The sequence below is a fragment of the Kogia breviceps genome, chromosome 1, assembly GCF_026419965.1.
Source record: "Kogia breviceps isolate mKogBre1 chromosome 1, mKogBre1 haplotype 1, whole genome shotgun sequence".
Classification (NCBI taxonomy): domain Eukaryota; kingdom Metazoa; phylum Chordata; class Mammalia; order Artiodactyla; family Physeteridae; genus Kogia; species Kogia breviceps.
This window is the reverse complement of record NC_081310.1, coordinates 189,609,047-189,632,253: the sequence shown is the minus strand read 5'-3', so window position 1 is coordinate 189,632,253 and position 23,207 is coordinate 189,609,047. Positions and strand designations below refer to the sequence as shown.

The 23,207-nt window shown below is 54.0% G+C and overlaps 1 protein-coding gene across 1 annotated transcript; it reads left to right on the top strand.

Annotated features, from left to right (window-relative positions):
- The first annotated feature begins 291 nt into the window (after positions 1-291).
- Positions 292-23,196, top strand: PADI3 (peptidyl arginine deiminase 3). The gene is given in 14 exon segments (XM_059037136.1): positions 292-383; positions 6,688-6,868; positions 7,822-7,936; positions 8,017-8,271; positions 10,228-10,380; positions 10,467-10,599; positions 10,702-10,813; positions 12,709-12,816; positions 14,510-14,670; positions 16,416-16,552; positions 16,648-16,752; positions 18,594-18,673; positions 20,872-20,997; positions 22,963-23,196. Coding segments are annotated over 14 exon segments (1,992 nt in total).
- Positions 23,197-23,207: the final 11 nt, after the last annotated feature.

Sequence of the window (23,207 nt, the reverse complement as noted above, 5' to 3'; positions counted from 1 at the left end):
TGATCCATACTCTGCATCTCTGCACGCCCCCCAGGGTCCTGGTGCCTTGGCCAGGTACTTACTGGCTCCCCTTAAAGTGAGAAATTAACTCTCTGCGTCTGGGTGGGAGCAACAGGTTCATATGCAAATATTGGGTCCCTTCCAGCCAATCCTGAGCTCTTGGCTCTGGGAAGGGGCTGGGCTTCCAGGACTGGAGCCAATGAATTAGCATCTTGGGCTGGAAGGGAAAGGCCAAGGACTTTTAAACCACATGCCAGGGGTTTTGTGGCCCAAGCCCAGGCCAAGGATAGCATGTCTCTGCAGAGGATCGTGAGAGTGTTCCTGGAGCATCCCACCAGTGCAGTGTGTGTGGCTGGCGTGGAGACCCTCGTGGACATTTATGGGTAAGAGCCAGAAGCCTCGGGGTTTGCAGGCCCCTGGTGCTGACCTCTTGGGCTCTCCCTGCCAGGTGTGTGGGGCTTCCTCAAGGCTCAGGCCTGACTTGGCTGCCCTCTCCTGAGCCTTGGCCTTGGCATAGCTGCCAATCATGGAAGATTGGGTCCTCGTCTTTCTCAGCCAGGTTTTTTAAAGAACCCCCGCCAGGGGTGTTAAGTGTGGGAGACTGAATGGGGTTAGAGAGGCTTCTACTCACTAGATGCCGGTAGCACACCCCCGACTTATGACAATCAAAAACATCTCTGGACGTTGCCAAGTGTGCCCTGGAGGGAAAATCACCCCCAGCTGAGAACCAGTGTCTCAGACTAAGACTTTAAAAATTGGAGTGAACTTAGAAGCAGAGATGGAGTTGGTCCCAGGGCATTAGATGACAGGGGATGAGGAGCTGGTCATGGGAGGGAACCAAGTCTGGAGCAAGCCCTCCAAGCTAGTAGGAGGAGCTAAAGCCCAGTTGAGGGTGGGTGGGCAGTGAGGAGGGGGAAGGGGATTCAGCTGATCCTGAAGCAGGGGGCAGCCACAGAGGGGTGATGAGGGAGGAGGTGCACCCGTGCCAGCTGGCACCCCCGCCTCCTCCAGCGCTGTGTGCCCATGGCTGCCTCATGCCCTGGCTTCCTCGCACCCATGGGGCAGATGTGTCACTAGTTTGACTTGCCCCAGGGAGCCCGGGGCTGGCTCCTTCCCTGCAGACCTTCCTAGAGGATGGAGGAAGGATTGGGGCCATGAGAGGCAAAGGCAGCAGTATCCTGGGGTATTGTGGATAGATGGGCCACTTTGGGGTTTGCAAAGGAGCTGTGGGTGGGACAGTCACAGGGTGGGGGGCGGAGCCTCTGGCACCCTCTCACGGGGGACTCTCGGGCCTCCAATGAACAGACCACACTGGGGATGGGGGAGAGCTCCTAGTTTGTTCTTTCACACATTCATCAAGTATTTCAAGTATTTTGGGGGAGTCTAGTGAGTGCCAGGCATGGGGACACGATGGTGAACAAGCAGGCGTGGTCCCTGCCCTCTGAGAACCCTGTTCTGCAGTTCTAGCAGAGGCTGGACCACCTTGCAGGGCTGCTGTGGAAAGGATTCCTGTCTTGCAAGGGGAGCGGGACTGGACTAATTCTAAAGTCCCTTCCGGCTCGGAGATACAGTGATTTAGTAACCCTTGGTGCTCAGACAGTGGGCCAACAAGAGAAAGGACGCTGGGCGTGGTGGCTCAGTCCTGGCTCTGCGACCTAGCAGCTGTCTGACCTTGGGAAAGTCACGTAACCTCTCAAGTCGCTCTTTCTTCATCTACAGAATGAAGGTCATCATAATATCAGCAATGATACTTAGAGGCTGCTCCATACCAGTCACTGCCCTAAAGGCTTAACATATGTTAACTAATGCTCACACCCATTCTGTGAGATGGGTACCGTCTTCATCCCCATTGCAGAGATGAGGAAACTGAGGCACATAGAGGCTAAGTCACTTGCCCCATGTCACACAACCAGTGAGGAGAGGCAGAGCCAGGATGCAGCCTGAGCACCTTGGCCTTCACTTCAAAGGGCTATCGGGACGACGGACACTTCAAAGGGCTATTGGGACGACTGAATGAGATTGTGCATGCTGTGCACATAGGCGATGGCTAGCATGTGAACATTCAATTATGGTAACGGCTACCATTATAACCACCACCATCATCATTTTAAGTATCCTTCCTGGCTCTCTAGACAGCCTCAAGCGTCCCCAAACCTGCCATCCACAAGATGGCTGGGGAACAAACTCTGAGCCATACTGGGAGAAGGAGGAAATGAGAAAAGAGAAATTAACACAGGCTGAGCAGTCAGGGCAGGCTTCCTGGAGAAAGGGCACCAACCAGAGCCTTGCAGGATGAGCAAGACCATTGGGACTCTCTACTCACTAGTGGATTAAACCCTGTCTTCCTTCCTTCCATTGAGTTGGAGATGGCCCAGACTTGGTAAGGGGGTTTTGCTTTCCTGAATAGGGATTCTTAGGGAGGACGGTAAGGAAGGGAAATACACAGGTGTGAAACAGCTCATCCCTTGCTCAGCAGAGGTGGTCTAATGGAAAGAAAAGGCTTGGGGCACCTGGGGGCCAGGAACCCTGAGTTTTGGCCCTAGCTCTTTCACCCTTTGCTGTGTCATCTTGAGTAACTTTCTGCTCCTTCCTGGGCCTCAGTTTCCCCATATGTACTCTGAGGAGGTTGGCGTAGAAGAGTGGATTTCAAGCTCTGCTCATGGAGGCCTCTGAGCCTCCTCCCTGATTTGACAAAGCACCTCCCCTTCTGTCTCTACCAGATTTTGTTTGATGTAAAGCTCCAACCTGCCTGTGCAGAGAGCTGGGCTCTGGGAGGTGGACGCATCTTTAACTCTCTTAACTATTTGGACTTTGTAAAAAGTGTTTGTGTGACTGCCATTTTCCAGGGGCAGGAAGATGTAGAATTAAGGAGGGGCAGTGACTTCCTGAATTGTGTTCTGTTGGTGAGGCCAGTGCAGCCGGGGATCTGGGAGCCTCACTGAAGAGGGAGGGGCAGCTGGTATCCAGAGCCTGAGCTGTTTGGGCCTTGGTCTCCTCGGCTCCTATGGGCCAACTTGCTGGGGCCCTTGGTGGTCATCTTGTCAACTTTCCTGTTTTCAGCCACAAAGACCTTTGCTGTCAATTTCCCGGCTCTGAAATGTCTGATTTTGTTTTCCCAGAGGTGAAGGCCCTGAGCCCTCGAAGGGAGAGAGCGGGTTTCGGTTTGCAAGGGAGTGGGGACAGACCTGGCTGTGAGTCCTGGCTCTGTCACTCACCAGCTGTGTGACTTTGAGCAAGTCACCTGTCATCTCTGGGCCTCAGTTTTCTTATCTGTAAAGTGGGGGGAAATAGTACTGACGTCCTATGACTAGGAGAGCTGTCTTCATTACTCTTGTCGTCACCATCATCCTCACCATTGAAGGGGTGGCACGACTCTAAAGGAAGACCTGACCTGTCTTGATTCCCAGGAGGGCGTGAGCTCGCATGGAGTCACTCCCACACTCCCGGGGGACCAGGGTCCACTGTTCCTGAGACAGTCCATCCTTAGCCATGGTCCTCAGACTTCACAGGGCATCAGTGTGGTTTAAAATGCACGTTCCTGAGCTCTGACTGCAGAACTTATGGTTCTGGAATCTGCATTTTCAACAGCTACATCTGAAGTTGACCACGGTGAGGATGTCCCAGTTTGCCCAAGACTTGGTTTTAGCATGGAATGTCCTGCACCCCAGGAAGTGCCTCAGTCCCTGGCAAACCAGAACCGTTGCTCATCCCATCATGTTTTTCCCACTGTGCACCAGCTCCTAGGCTGGCTGTACCACTGGATCAGTTGGGCCCTTGGGCTGGCTAGAAGGGCTCAGGGCTGGGGAGGGTCTTGGACTGTCCTACTCGCTGGGAGAGGACGAGGTCCCCAGCCACAAGTGCCCCCAGGACTGGGCTGGGGGTGCTGTCTAGAGCAGCATATGCTGCACTCGGGGTGGCCTGGCTGGAAAAAGAACTTCATCCTCGTGAGCCTCTGGCCGCTGTCCCTGTCCTCCAGGAAATGGGGAATCCAGATCCTCCTGTACCTGACGCAGGCTCTCCTCCTAGAAGCCTCCCCTTCGATCTTCCTAACACACGGCTGCATTATGAAGCATGAGCACTAGACTGGGAGTCTAGGGCCCTGTCTTCTAGTCTCTCCTCTTCTGGGCCTCAGTTTCCCCAGCAGTGAAATGAGGGCTTGGGTTCAGGTGCCTCCAAATTTTACTCATCCCCAGTGTTTACTCGCACTCCTTTCGTCTTCTCATCTCCCCACTTTATAGATGTGGACACTGAGGCACAGGGAGGCCAGGTCACTCCCTCAAGGTCACACAGCTAGGGAGTGGTGGGGCTGGGATTTGAACCCAGGCTTCCTGCCCCCGGAGTCCACAGGCTTAACCACCTCGCCACGGTTCCACTGTGTTGCCCCTCCTGACCAGGAGCCGTCGCTGGCTTCCCATTACATAGGGGTGAAATGAAGATGAGCTCGTTGCAGCCTGAGTTTGCACTTGACCTCCTAAGGCTCTGCAGTGGAAACCCCTTCCCCTTAGATGTGTCTCTTCCTTGTCCTCGGTTTACCTGCCTTCCTCCGGGAAGCCTTCCCCAGACACCCCAGTACACCCTCTCAACCTGCTCCCATCCACCCATTTCCTGTGCCCTAATTTACCCTAGGAACCCCTTCCCCAGTCCTGGGCCGGTGGTTTTCCAAGACTCCCCCATCTATTATCGTGCTTGAGCCTCACAACTGCCTGTGAGGTTAGCCCAGTGGGTGTCATTATCTCACTTTACAGGTGAGGTAACAGGGCCCGGGGAGGCTAGGTGATTTGTTCAAGGTCACCTGGCTGATGGGCAACCCAGCCCAGTCTAGAACCTGACTCTTGACCTTGGTCCTGGCACTACCAAGCTCTCAGCTTCTTTGGGCCCCTCCTGGGCAGGGGCACTTCTGTCTTCATCAGGGGTCCCCTGGTGCCTCATACAAGGCCTGGGCCAGGGAGGTGCAGGGGAGCTGGTCTGAGATACCCCAAACCAGAGGCTGGGGCCTGGGAACTGGGTGGGCTTCATACCAGGAGGACCATCCAAGGCGCTCCTCTCTAACTTGTGTTTGGGGGGAGGATGCTGGGGACCCTTCGTACCCGGGTCTATCTCCATGAGTCTCTGTCTCTCCATATCTTTTCATGTCCCTTTGTCGCTGTCTCTGTGTCCCCATGTCTCTCTGTCTCGATTCTCACCCACCCAGGGCACAATAGGACAGAGCCCTGGAAATTACAGCCTCGGGAGCAGGGTTGCCAGATAAAATCCAGGATGCCTAGTTAAATTTGAAATCCAGATGAACAATGAATAATTTTTTTAGTGTAAGTATGTCCCAGATATTTCATGGGACATACTTATACTAAAACAATTGTTTGTTGTTTATCTGAAACTCAAGTCCGACTGGGTGTTCTGTATTTTATTAAATCTGGCAGCCCTGCTGGGAAGGAGACACAGGTGTGTCAGCCCGTCCCACCTGGTGAGGATACCTGGCAGGGCCAAGTCCTGGAGTGGGACCTGCCTGGTGGAGTACAGTTAGGCTTCGTTGATTTCTCTTTTTTTAAAGGAAAGGCATGTGGAGAAGTGTCAGACTCATGCTGGCGGAGGAGTGAAGAGGGTGCTTTGGAGGAGGTCTGCTTCCTTCCACGTGGAGGCAGGGAAGGGAAAGGGCCTGGGTAGTGGTTGTGGCCAGCTGTGCAAGCTTGGGGAAGCCTCTTGCCCATCCTGAGCCTCAGTTTCCCCACATTAGGTGGGAGTAATGATCTCCTCCTCCTGGGGCTGTGCTGAGGATGAGATGAGCTGATACTGGCAAAGTCTTAGCCAAGCCTGCCGTGGTAAACGTTCAGGGGATGGGAGCCTTGGGGCTTATGATCACTGTTGTTATTACTCTTGGGTAAGAATGTGGACTCAGGAGCCAGAAGGCTTGGGTTTGGACCCCAGTCCTGCCACTAACTAGCTCCATGACCTTGGACAGTGTACTTTAACCTCAGTTTCCCACCTGTAAAACGGGAGACAATAATAGTCGCTACCTCCTGGGGTTTTTGAGTGGATTACATGACATAAGGCACATAAAGAAACGCAGATAGGGCTGGCACATAGCAAGGGCTCAACCAAAGTCAGCTACTGTTATCCCCCAGCTGGATGTGTGTGCTGCTTCCTCCAGGAAGCCTTCTGGTTCCTCTGACCCACAGTGGTCTCTCCCTACATGGGATCCCACTGACCCCTGACCCCCGTCACCCTGAATCCCATCTGGCTGCCCCGGGCAGTGCTGTCCTCAGCTCCCTAGCCAGACTGAAGGCTCGGGGGCAGTGGGTGTATCTTCCTCAGCCCAGCAGTGCCAGCATGCACAGTAGGCACCCCACAGACAATCAGAGGATGAACAGACTGATTTCAAACAGGACTCCCAGACTAGCCGGAGTGGGGGAAATGAGGTCCCAGGGCCACAGAACAGCCTGGAATTTTTAACCCTACAGTTAATGCCTGGAGAACGCACAAGGGAAATGTTAATGAACACAGAACCTTAGAATGTGAGAAAGTTTATCTGTGTGTGAGGTCCAGGCTTTACTTCCAGGAGCTGGCTGTGAGAATCTGAGAGGCCTGGGGTAGTCAAGGAAGGCTTCCTGGAAGCAAGAGTTTGAGCCAGAGCTCAAGCATCTGAACAAGGGCTGCCCTCTAGCACTTCCCGTGGCTCCCTGTTCTTCCCAGGTCAGTACCTGAGGGAACAGAGATGTTTGAGGTCTACGGAAGCCCCGGTGTGGACATCTACACCTCTGCCGGAGTGGAGAGGGGCCGGGAGCATGCAGACACCGGGTGGTGGTGCTTTAATGCAGGGTTGCAGACCATCATGGTCATGAACTCTCCCAGCAGCGACCTCAAGGACAGTCACGTAAGCAGGACCCTTGGTCTGAGGGAGTGATGGGGAGGCAGTGACCTCACTCCACGAGGGCCCAGTGCCCTCTCTTTATCCAGAGAGCAGGGTAGCACGGTGGGTAAGCGCCTGGCCCTGGAGCCGGCCAGCTCTGCAACTTACAGACACAAACTGTGAGTCTGCTGATGAGTCATATCACCGCTCTGGGCCTCAGTTCCCCCAACTGGAAAATGGGGATACTCATAGCACCCTCCTCCCCGTGTTGAACAGGAGCCAGCCTTTGCTCCTTCTCTTGCTTCCCAGGATCCCTTGTGCAGGCAGGAGTTGTCCTAGTTCTTCTGTGTCGGGCCTCAGTTTCCCCATCTGTAGGCTGAGGGTTGACTCGTGGTCTCTGATACTCTGAATGAGGGAGAGAAAGCAGAGATGGGGGGAGGGAAGCTGCTGCCTGGGGAGACCCCTTTCCCCAGGGGCCTCACCTTCCCCTAACCCACTCTCTTCCTGACCCCCATTCACTTCTCAGAGGCCGGATGCCTCCCCTTCCCCTCCTCTCTCTGCCCATTAAGTTTGAGTTTAACAGACCCAGCTGGAGGCAGTATTCTGGCCCCAGGGCAGGGGGGGGATTTAAAAAGTGGGAGAAGTCGGGTGTCCCTCGACACAGGGCACGGGGGACGCCCCCTAAAGGGGTGATGGGGACCAGGCCTTGTCGTATGGGTGGCAGGTCCCCACTCCATGTCGGGAGCGATACTTTGGGAAACTGGCCCTTTACGGAGCACTGACCGTGCGCCCAGCCTGGGGCAGCGTGACCTCCTCCAGCCCCACAACAGCCCTGAGATGCCCGTGCTACTCTAAAAGTTGCCATGATTGCTTTGGAGACAGGAAGGCTGAGGCTTTGGGGCGGGGAGGGGCTGGCCCAGGGCAGCAGCGAGTGATTCTGGGACGGAGACAGGGGCCTTCACCTTCATGCCGCCCAGGTGGCCTTCTTAGCCCACATGCTTCTCCTGCACACCTGTCGTGTGCCAGGCACCGGGCTGGCTGCTTATACTTCCTGGTTCTCTGGGCAGATGAGGAAACCGAGGCGCAGAGAGGGTAGGAAGTAGCTCGCCGTGTCACATGCTTACAGCCACATCTTTGAGGTTTGGTCCTGGTGGCTCCCAGTGCTTCCACAGGGTGGGTGAAGCTGGGGCTCAGAGACCCAGATCTTGGCACCCTCTGCCCTGGCGAGGGCACGGGCATTAGTCAGAGGGCCTGGGGTGTCGGAGGCCCCCTGAATTGCCGCCCTGTGCCTGGCTCCCCGGACCTGGAAGATATGTCTGTCATGGTCCTGCAGACCCAAGGCCCCGCTGCCCTTTTCGACGACCACAAACTTGTCCTCCACACCTCCAGCTGTGACCCCAAGTGGGCACGGGTCTTCCGTGCCTGCGGTGAGTTCATGCCCATCCGGCCCTGCCAGGGGGGCCTCAGTTTCCCCACCTGGGGTGAGAGGGCGGGCTCTGCTTTGGCTCCTGGGCTGCCTTGGGGATCAGAGGAAGAAGAAGCAGATGAGGGGACTCCAGAACCGGTCGGCTGGTATCCCTGGCACAGCCGTGCCTCAGGTGGTTTTATTGGATGACTGAATTTTTTTTTTTTTTTTTTTGCGGTACGCGGGCCTCTCACCGCTGTGGCCTCTCGCGTTGCGGAGCGCGGGGTCCGGACGCGCAGGCTCAGCGGCCACGGCTCGCGGGCTCCGCCGCTCCGCTGCACGTGGGATCTTCCCGGACCGGGGCACGAACCCGCGTCCCCTGCATCGGCAGGCGGGCTCTCAACCACTGCGCCACCAGGGAAGCCCTGGATGACTGAATTTTTAAAATATGTTCTAAGCACGTTTAGAAATTTTTATTATCAAAACTTTCAAACATCCACAAAAGTAGAGAGAACGGTGTAATGAACCCCCGTGTCCACCCACTCAGATTCAACAGTGATCGCTATTTTGCCTCTCTTACTTCATCTATCCTTTTCGGTTTGCTGAAGTATTTTAAAGCCAGTCCCAGACACCCTGGCTGTTTGCCTCTATAATAATTCAGTCTATATCTCCCCACCCCACCCCCCAAAATACCCCCAAACTATTGCTTTACATAGCCACAATTCCATTATCACAAATATGAGTATATAATGTACAAATTGTTTACATTTTAAAAATACAAATGTATACAAGTAATAATATGGTCATTTAAAAAATATAGAAGTATGTACAATAAAAAATGAGAGTTTGCTATCCCTACCCTAAAACCTGACTCTTAAAATGTGTTCACTGTTAACAATCTGGTGTGTGTTCTTCCCAACTTTTCTCTATGTGCACTAGATGAGCGTGGTGTGTGTGTGTGGGGGGTGCGTGCATGTGTCTGTGTACATACTCTGCTTTCCAAATGGTTTCTCTCATTGAGTTATACAGCCTACACATCTCCCTGTGTGTTTATTTAGCTCTGCTGCACTCTCCTCCACAGCTGCATCGTGTTCCAAAGCATGGAGGTGCTGTAAATTATCTGGTCCCCTGAAGGCACAGTTTTTGCAGTGTTCTGATCTTACAACAATCTAGGTTCCTGACAGGCAGGGACCTTGCTTACGGCCATACACTGAGCCCAGAACTATGCCTCCTAGGTGCATAGTAGGCGCTCGTAAATATTTATTCAATGAATGAATAATTAACCAGTGAGCACTCTTGTACATGTATTTTGTAGGAAAGATACCTAGCCATGGAATTGCTGGTTAGGGGTAAACATTACCTTCTTTTTTAAAAAAAAATAAATTTATTTATTTATTTACTTTTCGCTGTGTTGGGTCTTCGTTGCTGTGCCTGGGCTTTCTCTGGTTGCGGCGAGCAGGGGCTACTCTTCATTGCGGTGTACAGGCTTCTCATTGCGGTGGCTTCTCTTGTTGCGGAGCACGGGCTCTAGGCACACGGGCTTCAGTAGTTGTGGCTCGTGGGCTCAGTAGTTGTGGCTGGTGGGCTCTAGAGCGCAGGCTCAGTAGTTGTGGTGCACGGGCTTCGTTGCTCTGCGGCGTGGGGGATCATCCCGGACCAGGGCTCGAACCCGTGTCCCCTGCATTGGCAGGCGGATTCTTAACCACTGCGCCACCAGGGAAGTCCCAACATTACCTTCTTAGATGCCACCAAATTGCCCCCCGAAAGATGTGAGCACTGATCTTAGAAAGGAATGCCCTCCCTTGCCCCCACCCAGGCCTGCCCATGCCAGGTATTAAGCATCTTTCTCTCCTTTGCCAGTGGGAGGTGAGAGGCACGAGCTGTTGTCTGGCTTACATTTTCTTGGTGAGGCTGCACAGCCCTTCCTGCTCCCCAGGGCCGCTCGGGAGCCACGGCCACCCCTTCTGTCCCCTCCCAGGTCCCAAGGACTCACGCGAGGCTTACAGGCACGTGCTGGGCCAGCACAAGGTGTCGTTCCAGGTGCCCCACTTCCACGGGGACGAGGAGCGCTTCTTCGTAGAGGGCCTCTCCTTCCCTGACGCTGGCGTGAGAGGTCCCGACCACCCCGCTCGTGCCTCTCTAGAAACTAAGGAGCAAGCGGCTTGCTCAAGTCCACGGTGGTTCTCGAACCATCCAGGCTCTGGACCCTGAGGCCAGTTTCTTTCCCCTCTGGTCTTCCCCTGCCGGATTTCTCCGAATCTCCCATCTTCACGGACACCGCGGTGTTCCGTGGGGCGCCCTGGATTATGTTGCACAGCACCCTGCCGCCCCTGGACGTGTGCGTGTGCCGGTGAGTCCGGGGGTGCTGGGTGTCCTTCTGACCCTGGTGGTCCCTCTCTCCACCCCCAGGCCCGGCTCTGTCCTGAGCCACCCTCCCTGGGCTTGTCTGCAGTGTGAGGAACAACACGTGTTTTGTGGGTGCAGCGGCGACACTGGCCAGGAGGGCCGGCTGCAAGCTGACCGTCTGCCCACAGGCCGAGAACCGCAACGACCACTGGATCCAGGTACCACGGCCGCCGGGCAGCACCTCACCCGACACTGGCCTGCAGGGAGAGGCTGGCCCATCCCAACGCGGGTGCTGCTGGGAATATCCAGGAGGACCGGGGCTGTGCTCGTCCTCCCCAGGGCACCGCTCTTTCTAACTCTAGACCTAGAGCTCTCCCCTTCTCTCCAGAACCTTCTGGAGGCTCAAGCACACTGACATAGAATTTGACATCCATTCACCTGTAGGATCTGGTATAGGCACTGGGCTGAACCTGAAGGGGATGGCAGAGGTGCAGGGCACACGCTCCTTGCCCTCAACAACCTGGACCAGTGGTTCTCGATGGAAGGTGATTTTTGTCCCCCTAGGGGACATTTGGCAGCATCTGGAGACATTTGGTTGTTACACTGAGAGAGGTGGTGCTATTGGCTTCCAGTGCGTAGAGACCAAGGATGCTGGTAAACATCCTGCAACGCACAGGACGGCCTCCATGACAAAAAATTATCTGGTCCCAAGTGTCAAGAGTGCCGAGGCTAGAAGCCCTGATGTAGAGAAAGATTGCAACAGAAATCCCCACCCAACAGTCTAAGATGTAGCAGGGGTGCTGGCAAAGTGCCAGCAGGGTTTGGAGGAGTGTGGCCTCACCTCTGTCTGGGGGATCAGTGAAGATTGCCCGGAGGGGGCATCTGAGCTGGACCAGATTTGGCGAGTGGATAATGATTTGTGTCGTTTATCGAGCACTAACTGCTGGCCACGTGTAGCATCATTTCATCTTCCTGACAATGCCCTATCAATAAAGAAGTAGCCCTCAGGGGAGCGAATGCCTAGGACCACAGATCTGGTAAGGGCTGTGCTGAGACTCAATGGACGGTGGTCCTGGCAGAACACTGGTATGTGCAAAGGACCAGAGGTGGGAGGCATGAGAAAAGATGTCAACTATTCTCTTTGGCCAGGGCCCAGTTTCTTTGAAGGGCAAGAGTTGAGGTAGGAGGCCTTGAATGCCAAGCTAAGAAGCTTTCATTTCAACTGGAGGTTCATCCAATGAGTTGGTTCAGAGCAGGACTCTGGAGCCAGACAGGCTGGGTTTGGATCCTGGCTATGCTGCTGGCTAGCTGTGTGTCCTTGGACAAATAACTAGATGTCTCTGTTCCTCACTTTCCTCATCAGTGATATGGGGTAATCATGGCACCTCCACATAGGCATGTCATGAGGACTGATGGAGTTAATATTTGTAAAGAGCTTAGGGCAGGGCCGGGCCCATAATCGTGAGCTTCTTGTTGGATAGGTAGTTCATCGGTGATGGGTCATCTTTGCCTCCGGAACCAGGGGGCTCAGCATTGACCTGGGTGTGGTTACGTGTTTGAAAAGGAGGCCTGGGGCTTCCCTGGAGGTCCAGTGGTGAGGACTCCGAGCTTCCACTGCAGGGGGCATGGGTTTGATCCCTCGTCGGGGAACTAAGATCCTGCATGCCGCGTGCAGCGTGGAAGAAAAAAAAAAAAGAAAAGGAGGCAGATCTGTACCTCCTCAGGTGCGTTCAGCCCTGTCCAGCCATCAATCCCTCATGACCACGTGCGGAGGCCAGATGTGCTGGCTCATGCTCAGCAACCTTTTTGTCCATCGCAGGCCACCCGAGCCCGTCTCTGTATCCACTCTGCCCTGACCCAGCACAGGGACAACCCCAAGGCCATGTTCTCCTTCATGCCTGACCTGTCTTGCTGTGTGACCCTAGGCAAGTGGACCCCCTCTCTGAGCCTCCAGCCCCTCCTCCAGCTAGCAGACATCATGGCCCCTCCCCGCCAAGGGCAAAGCAGGCCTGAGGCAGAGAACTCCCGTGAACAGTCGTCCCCAAGGTGTTGAGTGCCAGGCTAGCAGGGGAAGCTGTTGACCGTCCGCAGCCGGCGTCCCTCATGTTTGCAGGATGAGATGGAGCTGGGCTACGTTCAGGCACTGCACAAGACCTTCCCAGGAGTCTTTGACTCCCCCAGGAATGGAGGACTGCAGGACTTCCCTTGCAAAAGAATCCTGGTGAGTGGTCAAGGCCACAGCCTAGGCCTGAGGGCTGAGAGACATTACCCCAAGGGCCAGACTGGGAACTATGTTCTTTAGGGACAGGAGTAGAGTTGCCAGATAAAATAGGAGATGCCCAGTTAAAGCTGAATTTCAGCTACACAGTGAGTAACTTTTAGTGTAAGTATGTCCCATACATTGCATGCGATATACTTATACTAAAAATATAGTTGTTGTTTATCTGATATTCAAATTGAACTGGGCATCCTGTATCTTTTTTTTTTTACTAAGTCTGGCAGCCCGAGATGGGGAGGGGAGGCAGGACAGTGCAGCTGTTAAGAACATAGGCTTTGGAGTCAGACAGCCTGGCTCTGTCACTCACAGCTGTGTGACCTTGCATGAATAATTTCCCCTCTCTGAGCCTCAGTTTCCTGTCAGTAAAAATATGTTGGCCCTGGCCTCACAGGTGTTTGTGAGGCTTCTCCATGCCTACTTGAAGAAAGCATACAACATAGTTTGCTCGTATGATTATTGGTAATAAAGAGGGTGTCTTCAAATAAACTTATCTATGAAACAGAAACAGATGCACAGACATAGAGAACAGACTTGTGGTTGCCGAAGAGGAGGGGGAGTGGGGGAGGAAAGGACTGGGAGTTTGGGCTTAGCCAATGCAAACTGTTACATACAGGATGGATAAACAACAAGGTGCTACTGTATAGCATAGGGAACTATATTTAATATCCTGTGATAAACCGTAATGGAAAAGAATATGAAAAAGAAGAGATAGGGCTTCCCTGGTGGTACAGTGGTTGAGAGTCCGCCTGCTGATGCAGGGGACAGGGGTTCGTGCCCCGGTCCGGGAAGATCCCACATTCCATGGAGCGGCTGGGCCCGTGAGCCATGGCCGCTGAGCCTGTGTGTCCGGAGCCTGTGCTCCGCAACGGGAGAGGCCACAACAGTGAGAGGCCTGCATACTGCCAAAAAAAAAAAAAAGAAGAGATATGTGTATAACTGAGTCATTCTGTTGTACAGCAGAAATTAACACAACATTGTAAATCAACTAAACGTCAATAATTTTTTTTTTTTTTTAAAGTGTCTTAGTCAACCTCTCCTGAGAAGAGGGGAGATTCCCTCGTGCCAAGAAGAACGGAAGACTTCTCCAACACCTTATTGGATCACAAAGGTGGGAGGAGCTCTCCCCTGGCCCTCGATATTGTCTAAATTCCTTCTAAGAGATGGCCCTGGGAAGTTCTCCCCTTTTCCAGAGTTGAAAAACTAAGTCTCAGCGGGTCATCACCAGCCTCTTTGTCCCCGAAGTAGGCTACTCTAGAGCAGCCCGATACCTGCCTTGGATTGTACTTGGCAGGAAGGCCGTGTAGAGGGTAAAGGGGGAAGCTGTGGCCTCAGGCTCAGTGTCTAATGGGGAGTGTTGGAGCAGCCAGGGCCCTCTCTGCTGTTTCCCCATCACCATGGGGAATAACGTTCTCTAATATGGCAGCAGGGCCAGTCAGTGGGCTGTGTGTGTCCCAACCTTGGCAGGCGTGAATAAAATACAGCTAGGTCAGATCCCCATCTTTGACTCAGTATTTCCATCTGAAGAATGGGTGGTCACTCCCACTCTACCTTTAAGGAGCTCAGAGCCCAACAGTTAGGCTCCAGCTCTTCCTGGTGAGCCTCCCCACTCCCAGCCTGACTCAATTTCCCCTGCCAGGGTCCAGATTTCGGCTACATGACTCGGGAACTACAAGACAACTCTGTGAGTGGCCTGGATTCCTTTGGGAACCTGGAGGTCAGCCCCGCAGTGGTGGCCAATGGGAAGGAATTCCCCCTGGTGAGGATCCTCTTTGGTGGCAACTTGCCTGGGTGAGAGAGGTGTTCCTGGGGTGGAGACTGAGGGTGGGGTGGTGATGGTGGCTGGGGGAGGGGCCATTCTACTCCTGGAAAAGAACCAGAAAAAATCAGTGATGAAATTGTAGACCTGGATGTGGTGGAATGGGAGCAGAAGACTGTTCTCCAGACACTGTCCACACTTACCTTGGGGAGTTTGAGAAGACCAGAGCAAGCAGAGACGTAAGAGATCATTCAATCCAGCCCTTTCATTTCGTAAGTGGGCCCAGAGAAGCTGAGTGACCTGGGAAAGGTCACACAGGCTGCAAAGTTATGACTAGACTTAGGTCTTCTGATTCAGAAAATACATAGATGTTGACATCAATTAATAGTTATAGATGAAAAAGCTTTAAGTCTCAGCAGTCCCAGGAGAAATTACATTTAAATCAGTGCTTGTTCATACTATGATGTAAATGACTAATATCAGACCTTGTCCTAAGAGCAAAAAGGAGGTATAGGACATGAAAATTGAGACAGCAGTGACACAAAGAGAGAGAGTAACTGATTATGTCTTGTACAATATGTGACACAGGGGTACTGATGAAAAAGAAAAGGAATTACATGATAATGGTTATTTGCCATGGAATAGACCAAGACTGAGCCAACCAAATTCAGCAAAGCAGTTCGAACAGACTTGTGATCAAATAACAGGTGAAACAAGAAGTACCTGCCCTCAAACACATGATCTCACAGAAAGAGGAAGTTGGGGCCATGCCATTACATACTTTTTCAGAAGGCAAGAGAAGAATGGGGTTTAAATTCATGAACATAAAATGCTGGGGCTATGAGAAAAGATCACCCTCTCCCCTCACTGATATGCAGGAAGGCGAGGCTTCAGCAAGAGAGATGTAAGTTAAACTCTACGAAGGACTGCCCAGCCGGTGATTGAATATGGGGGTGCAATCAGTCTCTTAGAGAAATGTGAGGATGGGGTCTGAGGGTGATTCTGAGGATTTACCTGGATGGTGAGACCTGGGTGGGTCACTGACCTGGTGTGATTGACCTGTCCTGTGTCTGCCTCATCGAGAACTCACCTGGAGTGTAATTTATTATATATATTTATTTATTTATTTATATTTATATATTTATATTTATTTATTTTAACATCTTTATTGGAGTATAATTGCTTTACAATGGTGTGTTAGTTTCTGCTGTATAACAAAGGGAATCAGCTATACATATACATATGTCCCCATATCCCCTCCCTCTTGCGTCTCCCTGCCTCCCACCCTCCCTATCCCACCCCTCTAGGTGGTCACAAAGCACCGAGCTGATCTCCCTGTGCTATGCGGCTGCTTCCCACGAGCTAACACTTGGTAGTGTGTATAAGTCCGTGCCTATTTCTTTTTTATTTTTGGCTGCGTTGGGTCTTCGTGGCGGCGCGCGGGATCTTCGTTGCTGGGCACAGGCTTCTCTCTAGCTGTGGCTCGCATGCTCAGGAGTCTCAGCACGCAGGCTTAGTTGCCCCGCGGCATGTGGGATCTGAGTTCCCCCACCAGGGATCGGACCCGCGTCCCCTGCGTTGGAAGGTGGATTCTATACCACTGGACCCCCAGGGAAGCCACGAGTGTAATTTAAATATATATCTATTTATTGTCTTTCCTGATTACAAAAGCAATGCATTTTTTTGCAGATATTGCAGAAATCTTGAACTCTTGTCATTCCATTTCTGCATATATGTGTATTTTTAGTTAACTTTTGTTTTTTAACCCCTTGTGCCCCGGGTCAAGGGGCCGCAGGGTCACCCAGGTGGTTCGGGACTTCCTCCACGCGCAGAAGGTGCAGCCCCGTGTGGAGCTCTTTGTGGACGGGTTGGCCGTGGGCCATGTGGATGAGATTCTGAGCTTTGTCCCTGCCCCGGATGGGAAGGGAAGGACTCGGGAGACAGCTCTGGGTTAGGGGATGAGCTCCAAGGAGCCATGCTGAGGCCAGGGAGCTCAATGGAGTCTGCTCTCTCCACACAGGGCTTCTGGACGCTCCTGGCCAGCCCCAGCGCCTGCTTCAAGCTCTTCCAGGAAAAGCGGAAGCAGGGCCACAGCACGGCCCTCCTGTTCCAAGGGGTTATTGGTGGGGACCAGTGCTGTGTCCCTCATCACAGCTTTCCCACCCCCGTCACCTAAATTAAGACACGTCGTGACTTGAGAGAGGAATGGCACATTTTAAAAAAGGGCTGTCCCCCCCAAGTGTGAGATCCCTTGCTCCACCAGACACCACTGTCCATGGCTGGGCCAGAGCTGGCAGGGAGCTCCGTGATGGATGATGGGCTTGGGCTGGGTGGGGACAGAGTGGAGATGTGGCCAGCTTTGTGGGCACGTGGCCAGGGCAGCCATACAGGGCCCTCTGCTCAGAAGGGTCCAGCACTTGGCATTTGATGCTCTGCCCCGCACTGTCTTGAAAATCTTAATAACTTGGGTTTTGTGAGCAAAATCTGATTGATCAATGGAGCATCTTTTGGGGGCTTGGAGCCTGGGTTCATGAACAGTCCCACCCTGGACCACACCTCTCTCTGAGAGAAAAGCTTCCATAGAACTTAGAAGCTCCCCAATATAACTTCCCACGTCCCCTTACCACCCCTCACTACTATCACCCCAAAGCCCCAGCTATAAAGTGGAAGACATACAATTTTCCCCAAACCCATCACTCCCGCAGGGGCCATGAATAGACTCCTTTGAGCTCAGATGAGACCTGAAAAAATCCTCAAATCCAAATGTCATGTACCAGGCAGGGAGAAAGCTATCTTCATCTTTCTTAGAAGTACCGCTTTACAGTGAGCAAGGCCCAGAGAGAGGCTGAGCAGGACAGAGGGAATTCACAGCTGTCAGACCACACACAGCCACTGTGTGGCTCTGGAGAGCTGATACCCAGGGCGGTGGCCGTGGAGGCCCCGCACACCGCAGGGGTCACCTACTCTGTACCAGCCCCCAGGCTGTGTGGTCCACGCGGGTTACCCCATTTGACCTCAGGAGGGCCTGTGAGGATTCCTGCCGCTCTGCTTCACACGCCAGAATATGAGGCTCAGAGAGGGGAAGTCGCTGGCCCAGAGGCCTCAGCAAGAATGCAGTGGAGCTGGGTCTGGACTCCAGCTGAGGTGGGGGGGATGTCAAGCCTGCGGAGTGGGGGTGGGGAAACATCAAGCCTTCTCCTTTCCCTCGGTCAAGGCTTCACCCCTTCATGAGCACTGGGCTTGGGTTTGAATCACAGGCACCCCCATTGCCTAGCTGCAAGACCTGAGGCAAGTCTTTTTACCTCTCTGAGCCTCAGTTTCCTCATCTGTAAAGTGGGGATGAGGATGCATACCTCGTAGGGTCGCCATGAGGCCTAAAGGAAGTGCTGAGTGTAGAGCACTGGACTCAGGGCCTGCACAGGGTAAGAGCTTAATAAAATGGCAGCCATGAGGATTGTGAGCCATCGGCTCTGACCTCCCCTGTCATGCCCGTCTCCACGGGCACCTCATCAAGGCTGCAGGAAAGCTGGGCCTGGGGGAGCCCCTTTGCCATGCAGTCACCTCTTGGAGGTCAGGGACGGGGTCTAATGGTGTCCGTCAGGGCTGGCCCTGGTGGCAGGTGGGCGACCCAGCTCCCTGCCCCCCCACCACTAGCCAAAAAAGAGCGATCATCACCCAGTGCCCTGGTGGGAGTGGGGGAGGCTGTACATTTCCAATAAAAGGTGTCACCGCTTCCGAAGTGCTCAGATGAGGGTCTAAAGTTCATGGCACTGCAGCCACCTGCCCCTGCCGTCCTCACACACGCAGACTCGCACGGTGGCCAAGCGGAAAGGCCAGGGAGCTGCTGACTCAGCAAGACCGGTACCTGCGAACTTGGCCTCTGCCTGGCTGCTTCCCAGAGCAGGTGGCCCTCCCTGCTGGCATTGCTCTCGCCCTGCCCTTCGTGTCTCTCTCTCCTTCACAGACAATCAGCAGGTCAACGCCATCTCCATGGCCCAGGTCCTCTCCAGTGAAAACCTCATCAGCTACAATAAGTTTGTCCAGGTACAGGGCCGTGGGCTGTGAGCGGAAGCTGGGCGTGGCTGGGGACCGGGATGGGGACGGGGGTCTGAAGCTCACAGCTCGTGAAAGCTCAGGCTGGAACAGGCCCAGATGGAGGGCCTCTAAACCCTGACTGTGACCCGAGAGAAATGACGCAGGTGCATGTGAGGAGGACAAACGTTCCAGGCAGAGGGGACAGCACAGACAAGGCCCTGAGGTGGAACAAAGGGGCCTGGGCTGTTTAAGGACAAGCCAGGAGGCCCGTATGGAGTGCGGGGAGACGGGACACAAGGCCTTGGAGGGCGTCACCAGGGCTTTGGCTGTGACCTAGTGAGATCGGAGGCCGCTGGGGAATTTGATCAGAGGACTTACGCTTTGAAATGATCTCTCTGCTGCTGTGTTGAGAATATATCTTCTATTATGGCGAGGGGTGGGGAGCGGTGACAGTAGGTCCCAGCAGGAAACATATGGCACTTGAAGCGGATAACTGTAGAAAAGTTTAATAAAGAGAATATTTACAAAGACATAGGGAGGATTTGAGGAAATCAACAAAGGCCTGTTCCATATCCCCAGGGTAGAAAGAGGGGAGCTGTTACCACCCCTGGGCCTGGAGGAATTAGGCAAGGAAGATGTTACTGGAACCTGGAGGGGTCACTACGAAAAGAGGCTACGAGATGGCAGTCACAGCCAACCCACAGTGACCTGACAGGGAGGGAGCTGGGGGAGCAAAGAGCCCACCGCCCTCTCCTACCAGCCCCCCACCGTCTGCCAGGGCCCCCATTGGTGAACCCAACCGGAAGCCTGTGGGTCCGGGAGCCCCTGATTCCCAAGGGTCAGCCTCCCAGGGCACAGAGCAGATAAGATGGGTCCAGAAGAGCAAACAGAATATCCAGCACAGGGCCTTGCAAGAAGCGAATGCCAAGATGGGGGTTAAACATGCAAGGATTTTATTAGGAACAATGCTGCAGGAGGGACAGAGGAAGGGAGCTGGAGGAGGCTGGGTGAGCTGGTCCCGAGGGAAGGAGAGGGACGGAAGGGTGGATGCATCCTTTACTGCCACACGGTCAAGTTAGGCTCGGCCAAACTGCAGGATTCTGCGAGCCAATCAGCCATCAGAGGGTCCCGGCTCCCACAGACTGTCTGCCTTAGTATCCTTGCGGAGCTCAGCCATTGGCTGTTAGCAGCTGGTGGGAGGTGTGACCCTCGGTCAATTCCACTGCCATGGCTGGAGGTCTGCGAGGAGCATTGTCCTGGCCGCCACATGGAACTGAGAGCAGAAGAAGCAAGGAGGCCGGGGTGAAAGCCGCTGCTGGCAGCCAGGCGGCAGGGGGCGCCTCTCCCCCCGGGGTGGAAGGGGTAGGTAGTGGGGAGGGATCCGATCGGGGGTATAGTTTGGAAGTAGAGCCCAGGGACTGGCTGATGATGGATGCAGAGTGAGGGGAAAGGAGGCGTCGAGGATGACCGCAAGGGTTTGGGCCCGAGCAGTGGGTCCATATTCACAGGGTGGAAGAACGTGGCGGGGGCTCGGGTGGAAATGAAGAGGTTGTCTTTGGACGCGTCACATCTGATGTGCCCGTTAGACATCCAAGTAAAGATGCAAAGTGCTGGTTATACTTGCACGTCTGAGCTCAGCAAAGAGGCTGGGCTTTATAAAGCGGTTGGGAGATAGAAATTTAGGAGTTGTCAGTGCCTGGTGTTTTAAACCGTAAGACTGAAGGAGAGGGACTTCCCTGGCGGTCCAGTGGTTAAGAATCCGCCTTCCAGTGCAGGGGACGCAGGCTCGAACCCTGGTCGGGGAATTAAGATCCCACATGCTGAGGGGCAGCTAAGCCCACGTGCCACACCTAGAGAGAAGCCCGCACACCACAACGAAAGATCCCGCATGCCGAAATTAAGACCCAACGCAGCCAAAAAAAAAAAAAGACTGTAGGAGATCCCCTAAGGAGTGAAGGATCTCGAGAAGGGAGAGGGTCAAGGATGGAACACTCTGGAACACTCTCACTTGAGCCTGGCTAATGGGATAGGGCTATGAGGGGTGGGACACGGGGCAGGTATATTTTGATGAAGGGGCACAAAGAGGTTTGTGTGGAGAGTTGATCTCCGGGAGCTTGGGCATCCTGCCCGTCCTTAACCAGACATGACCCCTGGAGTTCCCTCCGATACAGGCAAGGTCTCCTACCTCTTCCTTCCTCCTCTCCTAGGGCTGCATCGACTGGAACCAGAAGGTGCTGAAGCGGGAGCTGGGCCTGACCGATGGTGACATCATCGACATCCCCCAGCTCTTCAAGATGGAGAGGAGAAAGGCGGGGGCCTTCTTCCCTGACTTGGTGAGGCCACCACCCGTGACTTAAGGTTTCATCAAATTAAGCTCTGAGCCTCTGCTCCCCGGTGGGCAAGACGCTGGGTCACTGCCGTGTTTGGGAATGTGGTGGCTGGTGGCGGCGGCAGGGAGAATCAGAGGTCCAGTGGTGCCCAGCAGAAGGGCTTCTTCTTGGCTGATTGTCATGTCACTGTGAAATGCTCACTGGCCAAGCCCTTGCTCAGGGGCCCTCAGGGAAGGGCTCTTCTCTCCTCCCAGGGACCCACTTGATATCTGTGGAGTGAATGAAAGATTGCACGGGGCTGTGCGTGTAACGCATGTAGTATCCACTGGAAGCTCGGATACCCGTTCTGCTCCCTTTCCCCCGGTAAACAGCGATTCACCATCCTCCACATATTTAGGGTACCGTGTGTGAGATACAGAGAGGATTAAGGCTGCTCCCTGCTCCCAAGGAGCTGCCAGTCAAATCTGTTCAGGGAACGGGCTTCCCTGGTGGCGCAGTGGTTGAGAATCCACCTGCCGACGCAGGGGACGCGGGTTCGTGCCCCGGTCCGGGAAGATCCCACGTGCCGCGGAGCGGCTGGGCCCGTGAGCCATGGCCGCTGAGCCTGCGCGTCCGGAGCCTGTGCTCCGCAACGGGAGAGGCTGCAACAGTGAGAGGCCCGCGTACCGCAAAAAAAAAAAAAAAAAAAAATCTGTTCAGGGGAAAACTCTCTTCACCTCTCTGAGGATATGTCCCAACAACCTACTTTGTATAATAAAGTGATGTGGCAGTTCAGAGATGGGACAAAGCACTTCTGGCCCAAGAGGTAGGACTGGAGATCCAAGAGGGCTTCATGGAAGAAGTGGCCTTTGATTGAGTCCTGAGGGCTTTGCCTCTGAAACTTGAACTTGCATCTGGAACACCTGGGTTTTGAACACCCCAGGGGTTCTGATTTAGCAGGGTCCTGAGACACTGCTGCCTTTCTAACAAGCAAGCAGCCAGGTGTTGCTGCTGTTGCTCCTCTCTGAGAACCACACTTTGAGCAGCGCTGCTGTCCATCACCCGGCTTCCTCCTTCTTCTTTCCCCTACCTTTCAAACCCTCTACACCTCCATCGCCCAGAAGAACTAGACTCGCCCATTGTCAGAGGCTTGCAGGGAGCCTGTCCACACCACCATTGCTTCATCCCTCCTTGTTTCCTTCTCCTTCTGGCTTTTTGCCCTCTTTGATTTCCCCACTTGTAAAGGCTCTCATCACTCCTTTTCCTTCCTGCATCTCTAAGGAGGCCTTGCAATTATGTCTGTGCCCCCAAGAAGCTTGTGCATTGGTCCAGATTCTTGTGTTTGCAGGAAAGAGGACCACCCAAGCCAGCTTCAGCCAGAGCAGAAGATTTAGTATAAGGACACCAGGAAAGCCAGGGGCAGCTGTGGGGGACATCAGGAGGGCGTGGAAGCATTTCTTGTCTCTGCGTCTACATCATTCATCCCTCTCCTTCCCTGCTCCTCCTCCTCCATTTCTTGGCTTCCTTTGCTTCTCCGTCCCTGGGGATGAATATTAATATGGCCACATATAAGTATAGACACAGGCAGAGATTGACTCAACTCTCCCACCATATCAACTTCAAACACCTGAGGAGAGAATCTGATTGGTGCAGCTGGGGTCATATGTCTACCCTGGTCCAATTGGCTACAGCCTAGGGGTTGGTGATTCTGTAGCACAGACATGGCAACCACCATGATCCACCAATAAGGAGGGCAGTCACCAGAGAAATAAGTTGTCATTGTGAACTCTGCAGACGTGCCCACGGCAATGCACAGCTGGACAGATTTCTTACCAGCCCAAGGTCTTCTCCCACTGCCTGAAGAGGCGAGTAGCTCTTTGCAAGCCTGCCTCAAAGACAAACCCAGGTCCTCCCAGGTATAGTGAGGGTGCTGGGCTGGGAGCCGATGATGAAGTGCTGCCCCTGACCTGGGCTCCCGCTTCTTTGCAGGTGAACATGCTGGTGCTGGGGAAGCACCTGGGCATCCCCAAGCCCTTCGGACCCATCATCAACGGCCGCTGCTGCCTGGAGGAGAAGGTGCGGTCCCTGCTGGAGCCGCTGGGCCTCCAGTGCACCTCCATGGACGACTTCACCCTATACCACAAGCTGCACGGGGAGGTGCGCTGCGGCACCAACGTGCGGCAGCAGCCCTTCTCCTTCAGGTGGTGGAACATGGTGCCCTGAGCCCATCTCCC